Source organism: Perca fluviatilis, chromosome 8 (genome assembly GCF_010015445.1).
Source record: "Perca fluviatilis chromosome 8, GENO_Pfluv_1.0, whole genome shotgun sequence".
NCBI lineage: Eukaryota > Metazoa > Chordata > Actinopteri > Perciformes > Percidae > Perca > Perca fluviatilis.
Genome location: NC_053119.1, coordinates 6654033 through 6670413, shown reverse-complemented (window position 1 = coordinate 6670413; position 16381 = coordinate 6654033). Strand labels below are relative to the sequence as shown.

The 16381-nt window shown below is 43.8% G+C and overlaps 1 protein-coding gene across 1 annotated transcript in view; it reads left to right on the top strand.

Moving 5' to 3' along the window:
- grm8b (glutamate receptor, metabotropic 8b) overlaps nucleotides 1-16381 on the top strand; it is a 158656-nt gene that overhangs the window by 125974 nt on the left and 16301 nt on the right. The window contains exons 8-9 of the mRNA XM_039809785.1: nucleotides 7544-7683; nucleotides 9199-10134. Of these exons, the coding sequence (XP_039665719.1) occupies nucleotides 7544-7683; nucleotides 9199-10134 (1076 nt within the window). The remainder of the gene's footprint in view (nucleotides 1-7543; nucleotides 7684-9198; nucleotides 10135-16381) is intronic.

The window sequence follows — 16381 nt, the reverse complement described above, 5'->3', positions numbered from 1 at the left end:
CCGGGAGCAGACAGACCAATCTTCCAATCAGGTGCAGCCACCGCGGTAGTAGGAGGGTGTAGACTGTTGTCTTTGCTGGTCAGTGAAGAGAAACTGGTGGCAAGCCCACTAGCGTGCAATGCTGGGAAGCGGGGTGATCCCTTCAGTGAAAACAACGCGTATATGCATCACAGCTGATCCTAAGGCCGGTTACACACTGCCTGCCTGGCGTGAGCGTGGCGTTTCTGTTTCTGTCAGCTGCGTGGATTTTTCTGTCTTTACACACCAGAAAGGTGTCTGACGCGGTGCTACTGCTGCTAGCCTTGTCTGGACACATGGATGTTTCCCATTGATAAAATGAAATACCATGTTAAACATAAATATATACTGATTTGATTACAGCAAAGACAACGTCGGCAGTATTGACGGCAAAATAGGCTACAGAATATTTCGTTGTGTATTGACAGGTGCAATATTAGAATTTTTTTTTATTACATTTATATATCTGCATTTATATCAAAACCTAGAGACTTTCAAACATCAAAATGTCATTTATTAATATGTATTCGTGTCTAAACGACATATAAACATATTTTCCTATTCTATTTTGCCTGGAAATGCTTCCAAAACGCTTGCGTGTCGCGTGAAAAATAGGCGTCGGTTCTATTTCTAGCAGGCACGCGTTTTTCGGCGTGTCACGCAGGCAGTGTGTAAGCTCTAACCTGTTACCATGGAAGCCGAAATATAAACGGACACGCCACGCAGCCAGTGTGTAACCGGCCTAACCCCCATTTTCCACCCGGCGCATCTGCGCTGCGTTCCGGAGGCGCCACGACCCCCGCAAGCAAACACGGCCATGTAGGTCAATGCTTGATATTCCACCACTCGCGTCACGGCGCGTCCCAGAAGCATGTGTGAAGCAGCTTTCCACTCCACTCCGCTAAACACACAGTACACGCCAGGGCTATTTTCACGTGAGTCGCGGGGCCGGGCAGGAAGTGAAACAGCGAGAGCATCCAGTCAGTTTACCGAAAGAAACCCCCCAGTACCGTACACGTCTCCTTTACAACACCATGGAGGACGAGAGATTCATCTTGGAGGTGGAAACACATAATAGACGTCACAGATCCTTTTTATAAGGACAACATTTATCAAAATAAAGCACCCAGGTTTAGGGTGATTTTGCCTGTCTTGACTTATCAGCTGTGTCTAGAGGGAGACAGGCAATCAGGCACACACCAGAGACAGACAGACAGACATACACACACACACAGTGTGGAGTGGCCTGGCTGGAGTTGGTGGGGGTTGTTATTGGATGACTACCAAACACACACGAGGACCGAGAGAGAGAGAGAGAGAGAGAGAGAGAGAGAGAGAGAGAGAGAGAGAGAGAGACGTTTTGGAGAGTGGAGAGGAGAAGGATCGCTTTTTGACCGTGTGAATAGCCAGATGCCCGATCAGGCAGGAATCTACGCGGTGCTTCGCGGGCAGTCTGTTCCTGGCGTAAGAATGGCAATGTGCGTCCATCAGACCAACGCTTTGGAGTAAGATATCTCAACAACTATTGGACTGATTTCAACGAAATCTGTTATGGATATTCATAGCTCTCAAATGACGAATCCAACCAATTTGGAGTAGTAACCACTTGGTTACTAATATCCAAGACCCAACCTGAGACCCAAGTCAGGGTAGGACCTGACCCATGGAAAACATACCAAAACTCTGGGTTCATAAATTAAATCTGCTTTCATTGATTTTTGGCCACTTGATGCAGCGGAACAAGCTGAAAACATCTGACATACCTTATAAAGATTTGGCAAACCGCTTCCTACCACAACATGATTGTCTCATTGGAGACATGTTAAATCTAAGTCCAATATTCACTATATTTTAGCTCTGAGTTGGTCTCCACTTACTCCTGAGAAGAAAAGTTGGCTCTTTTTAGCCTCACAGTTTGATCTAAATGGATAGACATTAACATCCTCAGCATAACGTGTTCTTAGTTAGAACTTACTGTCTGTAAAGTCAACACATTCTCATGAACAGGATCGTTTGGTATCGTACGAAAATTAAGGCACCCCAATTCGTATGATATCTTACGAAATTAGGCTACCGCAGGCTGGTCACGTGACGCCTGCTACAGAGCTCCGTAAGCTGTCGGCGGCCTTTGGTAGTTGAGTTTAGCCGACAATTGGTTTCTGGTAGCCGGTTACAGAGCACCGCGAGATGGTGGTCCGATCAGCGTCCGTTGCTAGTTGAGTTTAGCCGACAAAGGTCACTGTGAGCTGGGTACAGGACACCGCAAAATGACGGTCCTTTCCGGGTGCCATGGCAGTTGGGTTTAGCCGACAAAAAGTGAGCGTCATGCAGCGACGACGGTTACGTTTTGGCAGCGGTGACAGTATTTTGTTTGTCCCTGGAAGCGAATTCTGCTCCCTGGCTTAAAAGTGTTGTGTTTTATGACCCATCCATTCACTGCAATAAATATGTGCATACAAATTACAAATTAGTGCTTTACTTTTCGTAGCTATATGTACGAATGTTTCATGAGAACAGTCTGGTAAAGTATGTGTTGTTTAAAACAACGGAACAGATTGTTTGATTGTGGTTTGCCTTGTTGTGTTTAATGACAAAGCTGCAGCATGTGTCACCACAGATTTGTCATGATTACCATATTTTGAAATAATGTGGAGCGAGGATGTTAATTCTGTATCAACTGATAGTTGGGGTGGATAAAGAGGAAGAGGTGGTAATGGTGGTTGGGGGGGGGGGGTTTACATCCTGAGGCTAGTTTTGGTGATTCATCGCCACGCTGATGTGATTTGTGATGCTTTTATTCATGTTGAAGAAGGAAATCGGGGCAGAATAGAATCAAACCGGCGCCCACTCACTTCATTATAAATCTGTTTTATTTTTATTTTTTTGTTCTGCTCCAGTGTGCTCCTCTTCCTCTCGGCGAGAAGCACAGCACTGCTGTAAGATAATAACACAATACAGTGAAAACAATAAGAAGCTGAATCTGAAAACAAAACATAAAGTTTTAGGAGGATTCACTGAACATTTGTGTGTTCTTTGCAATGTTCAAAACACTCCCAACAATTTGGATTTTAAAATGTGAAGCCTTAATTGTGTTGACAGGCATGACGGAGGAAACAGACTATACATACTGATTATATATTGTCTCGAACCAGCTCCCTAAGTAGTTTTAAAGGTCCCATGGCATGAAAAATTCACTTTATGAGGTTTTTTTTAACATTAATATGTGTTCCCCCAGCCTGCCTATGGTCCCCCAGTTCGCTAGAAATGGTGATAGGTGTAAACTGAGCCCTGGGTATCCTGCTCTGCCTTTGAGAAAATGAAAGCTCAGATGGGTCGATCTGGAATCTTCCCTTATGAGGTCATAAGGAGCAAGGTTACCTCCCCTTTCTCTGATTTGCCCTCCCAGAGAAATTGGCCCACCCATGAGAGAGAGAGAGACATCATGGCTTGGAAACAAGTGAAGCATGGCAGTTGGTCTAGGCCACACCCCCACCCTCCACCTTGCCCCCCCTCTCTCCTCCTCAATAGCATTTAAAGCTACAGACACAGAAATGGAACGTGCTAAGGAAAGCTCATTGTGGGACTGGCTCTAGTGGCTGTAATTCTGCACCAAGGCTGAATTTCGGGAAAGAGACTTCAGATACAGTATTAGGGGACCACTAAAGCCTATATAAAAGAGACTTCAGATACAGTATTAGGGGACCAATAAGGCTTATATAAAAGAGACTTCAGATACAGTATTAGGGGACCACTAAGGTCTATATAAAAGAGACTTCAGATACAGTATTAGGGGACCACTAAGGTCTATATAAAAGAGACTTAAGATACAGTTTTAGGGGACCACTAATGCCTATATAAAAGCATCCCAAAAGCAGCATGTCATGGGACCTTTAACAATCTTGAATGCTTCTCGGAAGCATTTACACTTTGCTTCTTGGAGCTCAGACAGCTATCCAATCCACCCAAGATGTATAAAAGGACAAGGTGCAGATGGTATTAAAGGAAAACAAATTAAATACATTGTTACCGAATTGCAGACACAATCAGTATAAACTAGAGGTGTGACAAGAACACAGATTAAAATGTGATTAGACTTCTCGTCAAGGTAAAAATAGTCTCGCAATATCAGTCACAAGTGCAGAGCTGTCGCCAGTAGACGGAGTCTGACCTGGCTGGTCTTATAATACATCTGGCTTGGACCTCTAAATTAGCATAGAAGATCCCCCACCCGTTTGCCAAAGTTGACTCTGAGCTCACTTTTGCAGAGCGGTAGCGGAGTTGCAATTCTACAAAGCTGCCGGTAAAACCCAGCGTTAGAACGTTAGAGGGTACGGCCTGTTAAGCATATTTGATAATATGAGTAGCAAATCCATGTTAAATACACAGTGACGTCATATCAGAACGTGTGTGCCTGCATGCAATAAACGGTTGGAGTGAGTTCCCAGACGAAAGAGACGATGGCTGTCTGTCATTTTTCTCCTGTGAATATTAGCCACTAGGTGTTGCTAATATAAAATAAAAGTGCTAGCTAATGACTTTGGTGACTGTAATAACGATAGACTGCTGCAGAAATGTCTAATGCTACACGGCCGCTCTCTCTCTCTCTCTCTCTCTCTCTCTCTCTCTCTCTCTCTCTTTCTCTTTCTCTCTCTCTCACTCACTCATACTCGCGCCCGACACACACACACACACACGGACTGCAGCGTGCAGTGGCGCTGACTCGCTGAAAGCAAAACCAAACTTTACTTTTAATGATGTTAAAAACAAAGAGAAATGTTCTCCCCTCGTCTTAAAAATCGATACAAGAGCAGCCTTCTTCCTTGTTTACTCCTGCAAAGAAACGCTTGGTTACGTTGTAACCTTGGTTCTCTGAGTAGAGACTATTTTTCCAGTCATATTTCTTAATAGAGCTCAACAGTGACTGCCCACTTTTTTAACGGCTCTGGTTCCGGAAGCGTTTTTCCCCATTCAGTTCTTACATTGACGTTGGCTTGGTTGAAGTCTGGAACCAAGCCAAGAAGCTACAAGATGAATAGTGAGCATAAAACATTTGATTTGGTGCAAAAAAACATTTTGAAATCAGCAAAAGAGGCAAAGGTACAAGACCGTGTAGAGAAACTATCATAGACTCCAATGGCAGAAGCTCGCTCTAGCCGTTCGCGGTTTCACGGGTACGGTAAACGTTTCTATGGTAACAGCAAGTTAGACCAATCGGAGACGTTGGTGTTATGCTAAGGATTGTGGGTACTGTAGTTTTTCTCCGTAAAATCACAGATAAAACACGTTTTTCTTAAAACAAGGTTGATTTCATACAGACTCTACAGGAGCAGAAACTTTCATTTCACAACCACGTAGCTCGTGGTCAGTCTACCTCGGATGGTTTAGACATTATGGATGATAATCTCAATCCTAATCAGTGGCATTTTTACTTCCGGAACCACACTGTTGAGCTCTATTGAAGTTTTCTTTACAATAGTGTTAAAATCTTGTCTCTTCTCATTCTCGTGAACCCAATCTCGTGTCTCGTCTCGTCTTGTGAGCTGAGTGTCTCGTCACACCCCTAGTACCAACAACTTTTGAATCGCCAGATGCGTCAATTCGTTGAGTCATTACCCATACATCTTTATCCGTATGTCCAGGGTCGGGTCCCAAGGGGAAGCAGCTTAGCAGAGGACCTCAAACTTCCCTTTCCCGCGAAAATGTGTTAATACAAAATGAATAATTCAGAAGGCATAACATTTTCCTCAAAACTTTAATCTGTAAGATATACATTTCATTTCTAAGTGACAGGTTTGGATGAACACTGTGAGATGGTCAGTGTACAATACATGTTTTTAGTAGATTTCTTACAGAGTGCTATAAGGTTCTCTGGATCTGTAAAATTGTCTCAGCACTAATATTTAGTGTCCCTTGTCTTCCTGTCAACCTTGAAAAAAACACATTTTTTTCGACATTCATAAAACTTCTCTCTCAGAAGGAAACAAAACTTGCTTTGAGCATCCAGACATTGCATTTATTAATCAAAATCTGTAAAGAATCAAAATGATGTTGTTTGTATCACTTGTAGATTCATGAATTAAACAAATTAAAGCGTCATGAATCATGGGAATATAGGACTTTATTCGGTGTAGTATTTTAGGTGACAAACCACTTTACAGGATAATATAAGGGTGTAAAAGCTCTGAATATCATTATTTTAAGTGTTCCAACAGAAAATTGCAGTTTTTACTCCACTGCTAAGGAGAACTTTGGAAACAAGAACTTTTGAGACTGATTGAAGTCAGTTTCAGATGTTTATTTTCTAAAATATGATCAATCTGCAGGCTAAGTGTGAACAGTGTCAAACAGCATGCAATTTTAACTTTGCAGGATTGATTTTGCCAATATGGCAACAAGAGGTTTATGTGGTTATTTTGGTGACGAGCCGGCAAGAAAAGATGAGTCAAACCTGCGTCGTCACAAAAACCTGAGAGAAAATAAGAGCTTACTGCTTTAGAAGACAACACAGACAGATACAAAAACAAATACTTTGTTCACCACACATTCACCACATCACGAAGAGTCTTCAAGAGAGAACCGAGACTGTGGTTAGTTTGGATTCATGTTCGTTAGATTGATTTCTAATCATAAGTATGCCATACATTGCAGGGTTGGTGGTCCTTTCCACATGTGGAAGTGTCCTGGAGCAAGATCCAAACCCCAAATTTCTCTAGATGTGTGCATGTGGTAGGGAAAAAAACCTCCTGGAGTGCTTTGATATGTTCTAACACACAGATTCCACAAAATATCGCTAAACACGCTAAACACATTTCATCCCACACCTCCATTTGTTGGCATAACTGTTTGTCTTGCATTTCACGTTTTCTTAACACTGTAGAGGAAGGAGCACTTTGAGGGACCTGGAGCCAATCAGTAAGCCACAACTCAGATTAAAGAGCCAAAGGTACATTCGCCACACTGGCCAATGAGTGATGTTGGATAATAACCCAATGCGCCAGATGGTTTGATAACATAGAACCATCTGAGAAGCCGTCATTGGAAACTGTTTGGAAAAGAAAAAAAATACCTGGCAGGTGATGGGATGAACCTTCCGCCTATCACATCCGCCATGTTGTTCTGAACGAAGAGTCACACCCGTCCACACACACCTAAACCACGCCCGTAACTGCCAGTAGCTCCTCACCGGACGCTGATTGGTTTGGTAAGCTGGTAGTTCAGACACAAATGCATTACTTGCAGCCTGACCAGTTGGATTTTTATTTTGTACAATATGAGATCCCACAATTCTTGCGTTATCTCGTGATATTGCGAGAATCCAGCTGCCCTGCAAGGATAAAGCAGTTCAGACACATGGAAGAGCAGGATACAAGCGGTTAGCATCAGGAAGCTATACTGCTCACAAGCTTAATCACATGATAATAACAAAATGATGGAAAGTTACTGTCCCAGCTAACAGAGACACCTAAATAAATCTTTGGCAACAACGTCTGAGCTTCAGTCTGTGGTTTTCTTTGTGTTTCTGCAGGAAGTGCAGGGACTCCGGTCACCTTCAACGAGAACGGCGACGCTCCCGGACGCTACGACATCTTCCAGTATCAGATCAACAACATGTCGACGGCAGAGTATAAGGTCATCGGACACTGGACCAATCAGCTGCATCTGAACGTAAGTACCAATCATCTAAATTTTTTATTTTGTCAGCATCTGTCAAACAGTGAAGTTGACCAGAGTGTACCAAGTCATCATTGAAGTGATGATGATGATTTTAACTTTAATGTATAAAGCCTAATAATGGAGTTGGTACTAAATATAATTCTGTGGAAGATGGAATTGGGGCCAACATGATTATAAATAGCTTAAATCATGTCACTGACATTAACACTTAACGTTACTTAAAGTACTTTCTCTTTTCCATCCCCTATGGGATAGAAGGCTGCAAATAGATCTCTCCATCGCAATTAATCCTTGGCAACACGCTACGCATCTCCCCATGACAGGTGCATATTGACCAGCAGCTCCTCCAACTTTTAGATACACCAGCTAGCAGGGCCGTTTCTAGCTTTTTGGAGGCCTTGTGTAAAACTTGTTTTGCTTTTGCATAGGGCCCTGAAAAGGGCCAACTTCTTCTTAAAGAACAGTCCTGTTTTTACCAACTTGGGCCAAAAGGTTGATGATTAATCATCTAATCATTTTTATGATGTTTTATTTATGTTAAAGGTCACTTTGAATTATTCTAACTAATGATAATGTATAAAAACAAGGATATTAATTTCGGGAATGTCCACATTTATTTCGGGACGGCTTAGATTGTATTTCGGGACGGTTCAGGGAGGATGGTGAAAAAAGTTAAGGTTGAGCCCTGCCTGGGAGTACATTCAGTCCACCGCCCAATTGCGTTTTTTTTCGTGGTGGCCAGCACGAAATGGTCTATATGGAGATTAACGGGGAAAGCAAACGTCACACCCCGGGGGAAGGATGCCTCACACGGAGGGACACAGCCGCGGGGGACGCGCAACAATAACGGGACGGTTAACAGGGAAACAAAACGCCCGATCCGGCCTCCGGGGTGAAAGTCCAGAATTGTTTGACCCATCCACCACTGCCCCAACCAACCTCCTTACGCGGATTTTCGGCATTTCATACTACTCGCTATCGTAGTCGTGCTGTGACCACGACATATGCTTCCCATTTAAATCAGTTTACATTTTCGTGCTGGCCATCACGACAAAAACATCCCCGTGAACATAAATCAATAGATTAAATAACGTGACCATTTCACGAACTGCCGTGAGACTGGGTTGTTTTATGTCATATTTAATATCTTCAGATCAATACAGTGTAGAGACGTATTGGTTTGTTTAGAAGCAGAGAAAAACTGTCCTGTCCATGCTATTGTCCTGATTGCCAAGACTTGGGAGAACAATTTCCAAAAGCCAAAAGTCTTTGTCATTATCGTGATATCAATATAATTCTGTTGGATTCAATTTCCGTTTGTTTTTTTTCTTTTGTCTTTATAGTCATTTAACAATGTATACTCTTGTGTGACATCCCTGCAGCATACATATCCTGATATCCTGACCTATCCATATCCTGATTTAGCCCAGGTTAAATGAGCTGTTCAGCTTCTCGGTTTGAAGATGAATGTTGACCACCCTGGTTCCTTCTCCTCCCTCCCCTCAGATGGAGGCCCTGCAGTGGACCACCGGCGACTCCTCCCTGCCGGCCTCAGTGTGCAGCCTGCCCTGCCGGACCGGCGAGAGGAAGAAAGTGGTGAAAGGCGTCCCGTGCTGCTGGCACTGCGAGCGCTGCGAGGGATACCACTTCCAGGCCAGCGAGTTCACCTGCGAGCTCTGCCCATACGAGAAGAGGCCCGACCAGAACCACACAGGCTGCCAGCCAATCCCCATCATCAAGCTGGAGTGGCACTCGCCCTGGGCGCTGTTGCCCGTCTTCATCTCCATCCTGGGCATCATCGCCACCACCTTTGTCATTGTCACCTTCGTCCGCTACAACGACACCCCCATCGTTCGCGCCTCTGGCCGGGAGATGAGCTACGTACTGCTGACGGGCATCTTCCTATGTTACATCATCACCTTCCCCATGATCGCTGCCCCCGACGTGGTCGTCTGCTCCTTCCGCCGCATCTTCCTGGGCCTCGGCATGTGCTTCAGCAACGCTGCGCTGCTCACCAAGACCAATCGCATCCACCGCATCTTCGAGCAGGGCAAGAAGGCGGTGACAGCACCACGATTCATCTCACCAGCGTCCCAGCTGGCCATCACCTTCTCGCTCATCTCCGTTCAGCTGCTGGGTGTCCTCGTGTGGTTCGCCGCCGACCCGCCGCACACCTTTGTGGACTACGGGGAGCAGCGCACGCAGGATCCCGGGAACGCTCGTGGCGTCCTCAAGTGTGACATCTCCGACCTGTCGCTCATCTGCTCGCTGGGATACAGCATCCTCTTGATGGTCACATGCACTGTTTACGCCATAAAGACGCGTGGCGTGCCAGAGACCTTCAACGAGGCCAAACCCATTGGATTTACTATGTACACCACATGCATCATCTGGCTTGCCTTCATCCCCATCTTCTTTGGCACGGCACAATCGGCAGAGCGGGTGAGTGTGCTTTTCTGATAAATAATGCATTGTCATGTTTTATGTAATGTTCAGCCCTCCAGCAGAGTTTATAAATGGGAACGCACACTGTCAGCAACATCTACATGAACTCACACACATACTGTATGTTTTTGTGTTACACGGACTACGTTTACATGCCCTTAATATTCAGTTTTTTTGCCCTTATTCCAAAAAAAGACAATATTCCGACTAAGCTGTTAACATGGCTAATGAAAGCCACTAATATTCCCGTTTAAATGCAGCCGTGCTTAATAGGATTTTCCACCGGTGGCACCCTTGTTGGACTGTGCGAAGCCTCACACAGCCTCCCTTTTTCATTCCTTCAACAATGTTCTTGAAAATGTTGGTGTTGCGATGTGTGTGCATATCCAAAAACCTGTTGATACCCAAGTCTTTCATAATGTTTAAAAGTAGCTGTGTGTTTCTCCTTCTTTTCTTTTGGGCATACATCTCTACCGCAGCCCTGCAAACTGCAAAGCGTAAAAACCCCTATTGAGACGCATATTCCTTATGCGCTGTATACATGTCCAAATAATGCTTCTAAAATCAGAATAATACCGGCATATCGCACGTCTGAATCGAATAATGCTAAATTCAGAAAAGGGCCTTAAATTATGTATCCAAACAGAATATGCTGTTTACATGACCTGTATTAAATTCAGAATATTGCCATATTCGTGACAGTGACCCTTATACATTGCCATGTGGTTATATGTCTGTTTGCGTCCAGATTTTGTCACCGCGAGAGCGCTCCAACCATGCAAGATGCAGTCACAGAAATTTACAGCTGTGAAGTTGAGATCAAAATAAAGGCAGAGTTCAAAAATGGGTATGATCTGAGCAAGAGCGCTGTAAATTTCCTGATATGCATAAATAACAAATAAGGTTGAGGCTTTACAGTTACTAATCCCAGTAAGCCTCCATTAATCTTAGATTTTGTGAGATGGGCGTGCTTGCCGTCTTATTTCAGATAGTAGTCAACGGAAGCAGCATCAAATTTTCATTTGATCTGGGGACTGCTAACCGTTGAAGTGTTTCTGTCAGATTTAATCAGCTCTAGCTGGCTAGATGTTAACATTAGTCTCGTGATGTGTGACTAACATGTTATCTCTGGTAACGTTTGCTGAGGTTGCTGAAATGTAACCTTCCCCAAATCCAACGAGGAGCTTGCCGCTAGCATTAGCTTAAACTTAATACTATCCTCCTTCGACTTCTGGAGAGCTGCGATCAGTCACAGGGGCTAACTGCTAGCTGCTCGTCAGTAATCGCCTGCAAACTGCTTGTGCATTCTCAAAACTACAATGTCTTGTATTCTGCCTTATACACATGTAACACGTATTTTTCTTTTCAGGAGACAGGACTGTCTCAAACCATCTGACTGACTAATTGATTAGTTTCTGATCAGCACAGGCACAGCGCAGCCTGTTCTGCAGCCTCTCGACACAAAACTAATTAGAGCAGAATTAAATTTAGCACATTCAGAGACACAAACAGTTTTTGGGTTGAGTTTGCTGTAAGCGAGCTGCCAGATGGAGGATTTTGCTCATTATCGTGTCTGTGGGGAGAACTCGAGGACAGGTGGAGCGATTCACTGTCACTGTCTTTTTTTTTTTCTGCTGCTACTGTTCAGTAACTAAGGACTTTTTGTTTCAGATTTAAACCAGGGGCACACTGCGCGAATGATGACAACCCTAATTTGGACGTCACATCTGATTTTTAAAATTGTGTGATGAAAAGCTGTAAAAGTGACACAGTGGTTTGAGTCTCAGACTGAAACTGACCTGAAGAGTTCTAGACAGGTCAGGCATGAAATTATTATAGATGTCCAAAGTTAGAAAGCTTTTTCCTAGGAGCGATTTAACCTGTTACCATTCTGTGACTTGAACTTATAAGTATCTTGTGTGGCTTTCTTTCTTTTCTTTCTTTCTTTCTTTATTTGTATAGGCACATGTATGTAGCATAGACCTATTCCACACATCAAAGCATTTATAGCCTAAGCTAGTTTGCAATGCACGTCCCTAAATGGACCTTTTTACAATAAACTCGACACCTACAGAAAAGACAGTAGAGAACACAAACTCATCAATAGATACATACTTTCAAATGCAAAACTCACAATACAAACAATGCAATACTTAAAGCATACTTAAAACTATAGTGCGTAGTTTCTGTCTCCCCCATGGGGAATTCTAATGACAACAATTCTGTCGGCGCGTCCACATGATACAAGCCTTCCGTGATCGCGCACAACCCCCCACCCCTCCTTCCACGCAGTTGCTACGTAGCCAAGGAGGACACGGAGGATTCCAAAAAACATGATGGACTCTTCAGAGTTTCTGCGAGCGAAAGTCGCCGGACAACACCAATTTCTAAACCCAGCCATGCTGAGAAATACAGAGAGACTTTTGTGGAGCCGTCTTAATTAGCTTTGTAGCCTAGTCATTTGGCAATGGCTTGAATGTAACGGATGTTTATTATTATAAAAAAAAGTTACGCACCAAAGCTTTAACAAAGCGGGATGTTTCAGACATTCAATCGGCCGGTCAGTCTGTCCACCTTTGGTCCCGACTGAAATATCTCAACAAATATTCGATAGATTGCCATGAAAATGTGTGCAGACGTTCTAATGGATAAAGTCTACTAACTTTGTCCCCTGATTTTCCTACACAGCTTCAAGGTTGAAATTTTTGTTATTTAGGGAAATAGCTCAACAACTATTTGATGGACTGGCCATGACATTTTAGAGCGGTTTGGAATTTGCTCAGATGACATCTTCGAACTTTCCATGATTCTGAGCACCTGTAGAACTTCTTGTTTATTTTGATTTTAAAAGTTGGACAGTTTATTCCTGACCTTGGAAACAGACAAAAATCATCTAAATTCATTCACTTTGAGTCCACAAGGATGTGATGCGGTCTGAAGGTGTGTTCGGACAGAAAGCAAAGCAAACTTTTGAGTTGTGTCATTTGAGCGGATTCGAACGCTGGACTCCAAACATCCAATGTAACTGCTGAATGTTTTCTGTAAGCTCGCTAGCGTACATGGGGCGCACGCTCTACCAGGTGAGCTATCCAGGCGCCCCGCGGCTTCAGGCTTTTTTACCTCGGGTTGTTTTTGCACGGAGAAATGACTGACGAAGCAGATTCAGACTGAGCCAAGTAGATACGCTCAGATGAAGATTACATCACCATCCCCGAACAGACTGAGGTGTGACATCAAGCAGCCGGCGGCTTCCACCCCCTCGAGGCTTCAGAGTACAGAAGTCTGCAGACACCAGACACTTTTTCCTGCATCAAATTTCAGGGTTTTTTCCCCCGAAAAACTGCAGCCAAAAGGAAGGGAATACAATGTCCTAAGAAGAACTTTTTATTGTACAGAGAAATCCCAATGCAGACAGACTGTTTGTTTTAAAGCCTTGGAGCGTCCACATTGTTAATTGTTGAGAGAAACCCAACAAGCACCTCGGGCGTTCTTATACATTATTCAGTGAACACTGTTGTGGCTGCTGTTCGACTCTTTATTAATCTGCTGCTGCAGCTCAAGCTGACCCGTCCCGCCTGCAGTAAACAGGAAAACAATGTGGCGGGTTTCATTAAAATGAGACCTGGTAAATCGATAAAAACATGTACGTCAACAAAGCATTTAAAATGTAAATACAAGTCTGGTTCCGTTCACGTCTAAGTTGATTTATTCTGTGAAATCATTAGACCAGAAGCAATTCTTTCACAGGACACAGGATGATTTAAATACGTCTGTGTTTGGCAGTGTAAGCTAAAGATAAAGGTATTAGAAAACAAGTTCTGGAAAAGTTTAATGGGCAGTTGAAACAGAACTGCTCAAAGTTGAAGTATGTCGGTGTTGAATGAAGTGTGAGCACTGATGGATCCGTAGTTCTGAAAACAATAAGTGCACATTATTTACTTTAGTAACTTTGGTTAAAGATTCTAAAAGAAAGTTTTGTCTCAAGTTGAAGCACTGAAAGAAGTAAAAGAAGCTGAAGTGGCAGTTAAAATGGTGGTCAAGTGCTGTTTGGAGTTTCGATTTAGGGTGTAACCACCAAGAAGTGTCAGTTTAAAGGTCCCATGGCATGAAAATTTCACTTTATGAGTTTTTTTAACATTAATATGAGTTCCCCCAGCCTGCCTATGGTCCCCCAGCGGCTAGAAATGGTGATAGGTGTAAACCGAGCCCTGGGTATCCTGCTCTGCCTTTGAGAAAATGAAAGCTCAGATGGGCCGATCTGGAATCTTCTCTTTATGAGGTCATAAGGAGCAAGGTTACCTCCCCTTTCTCTGCTTTGCCCACCCAAACAATTTGGCCCACCCATGAGAGAGAGAGACATCATGGCTTTCAAACGAGCAAAGTCAAAAATCTCAGATGAAGAGAGAATAATCACTAGTGAAGTTGAAGTGTCAGTTTAAGTGTAAAGGATATAGTTGTACGTAGGCTCTATGCTGCAGCCTACGTAAGTGGCCTACACCGTTGAGAGGTTTTGAACTTGTGCGCTGGTGTGTCTGCCTCATTGTAGCACATCTTTTTAAGAGTATAGCAAAGCCGGTACGTGTGTGTGTGGGGAGTGTGCGGTAGAGCGAGTGAGAGAGTGAACGGGATTAGCTCCGGAGCGAGTTCCGACTCCATCGGCGGAGACGGAGAAACAAAGTGTCTCCCCTGTGCTTTCTGACCACGGTCAGAAAGCTGTAGCAGGAAAAGTTAACCCTCTCCTTTATTTTGTGCTGCGGAGGAGGGTCTGTCTAGTCCACATAGCATTCTGGGATGGGAGAAAAACGTGCTCTGGTTCATTGGCATTTCTTTAAACCAATCACAATCGTCTTGGCCGCACTATGCGCCGGACGGAGCAACGGTACCTCTGCAAAATAGCCTCTGGAAGGAACTTGTTTTGGTGGAACATGTGTACGTTCAAAAGTTGTTTTAGTCGTGCAACAGAAAACTCCGATTGGACAGATAGTCTAGCTAGCTGTTTGGATTTACCCTGCAGAGATCTGAGGAGCAGTTAACCATAGTCCTCACAAATCCACCGGAGTTCAGAACGCCAACACAAAGAAAGCAGAAGGTGACAGACATCGGCGGACGTTCCGACAGCACCTGCACAATCCCGGAAATGAAACGTCGTTGATATTGACTAAGGGAAATGTGACGCTACCAAGACACGGCCAAGCAGACCAATCACAGTTATTGCAGTCTGCGTTACATTTCTCGGGAGGTGAACGCAAGGCCACAGCGTAATGTCGGTTCCGTAGCGTAGATTCAACCCAGAACCATAAATCAAACTTAATCACTGAGTAAAGTTGAAGTAAACGTGCTGCAAGGACTGAAGATTCAGACAAAACAAGTGAAAACCTAAAGCGGCTGAACCGCAAGTCATGAAAAGAAGCTGAAGTGGCGGTTCAAATGTTGCTGAGAGGAGATTTAGTTTAGATGAAGTCTCGCTCACTGGGTGTACACCGGACGAAAAGAGATGAAGTCATGTTGGAGTTGTTCTCCAAGTTAAATGTCAACAGTCAGGAAATAGACATGCATTCAGGGCCGTAAATACACAGGAGGTCAGAGGTCAGTCTGTTCATTTAGTGAGGGATCAGTGCTGTCGGTCAGCAGTAAGTTTGGCCTTTTTCAACATCTGCAGCTGCTGCCCTCAAACGAGAGTGAAGAGAAAAAGATCCAAACAAAACAACGCAGGCAGTCCATTGTTTTGTAGATCAAGATGATGTTAACTCCGGATGAATTTGGACTCGTAGTCCATCCTCTTGTAATGCCATTCTGCAAATACTTCACTGTAACATGTCTTGGAAGAAAACGATGTATTAATAAACATTTTGACTTTCCTCTCAGCATCCAGAACTCTTTGTCTCCAGACTGCCAGACTCCAGATTTCTTTGACTTTTTTTTCTCTTCCATCCATCAACAGAAAAAGTCGAACTCCATAATGCTATACATCCACGTTGGGCGAAAGTAATTGCCTGGAGTTTCATCATCATCATCATCGTTTCTCTGACATATTGGGCCTGAGGATGCAGGTTACTGCTCGCTCTGCCGAGCTGTTCTGGTTTTCTGCATCACTCTAAAAAGAAGAGGACACTTTTACAGACGAATGTCAAATTTGAGACTTCACTATAAAGTCAGCATTTAGGAGGGTAATGGAGGATTTTTGTCGGGTCGAAAACCTCTTCCCTTGGATTACAGCAACCCCCAGATTGAATGATTTCAGGCC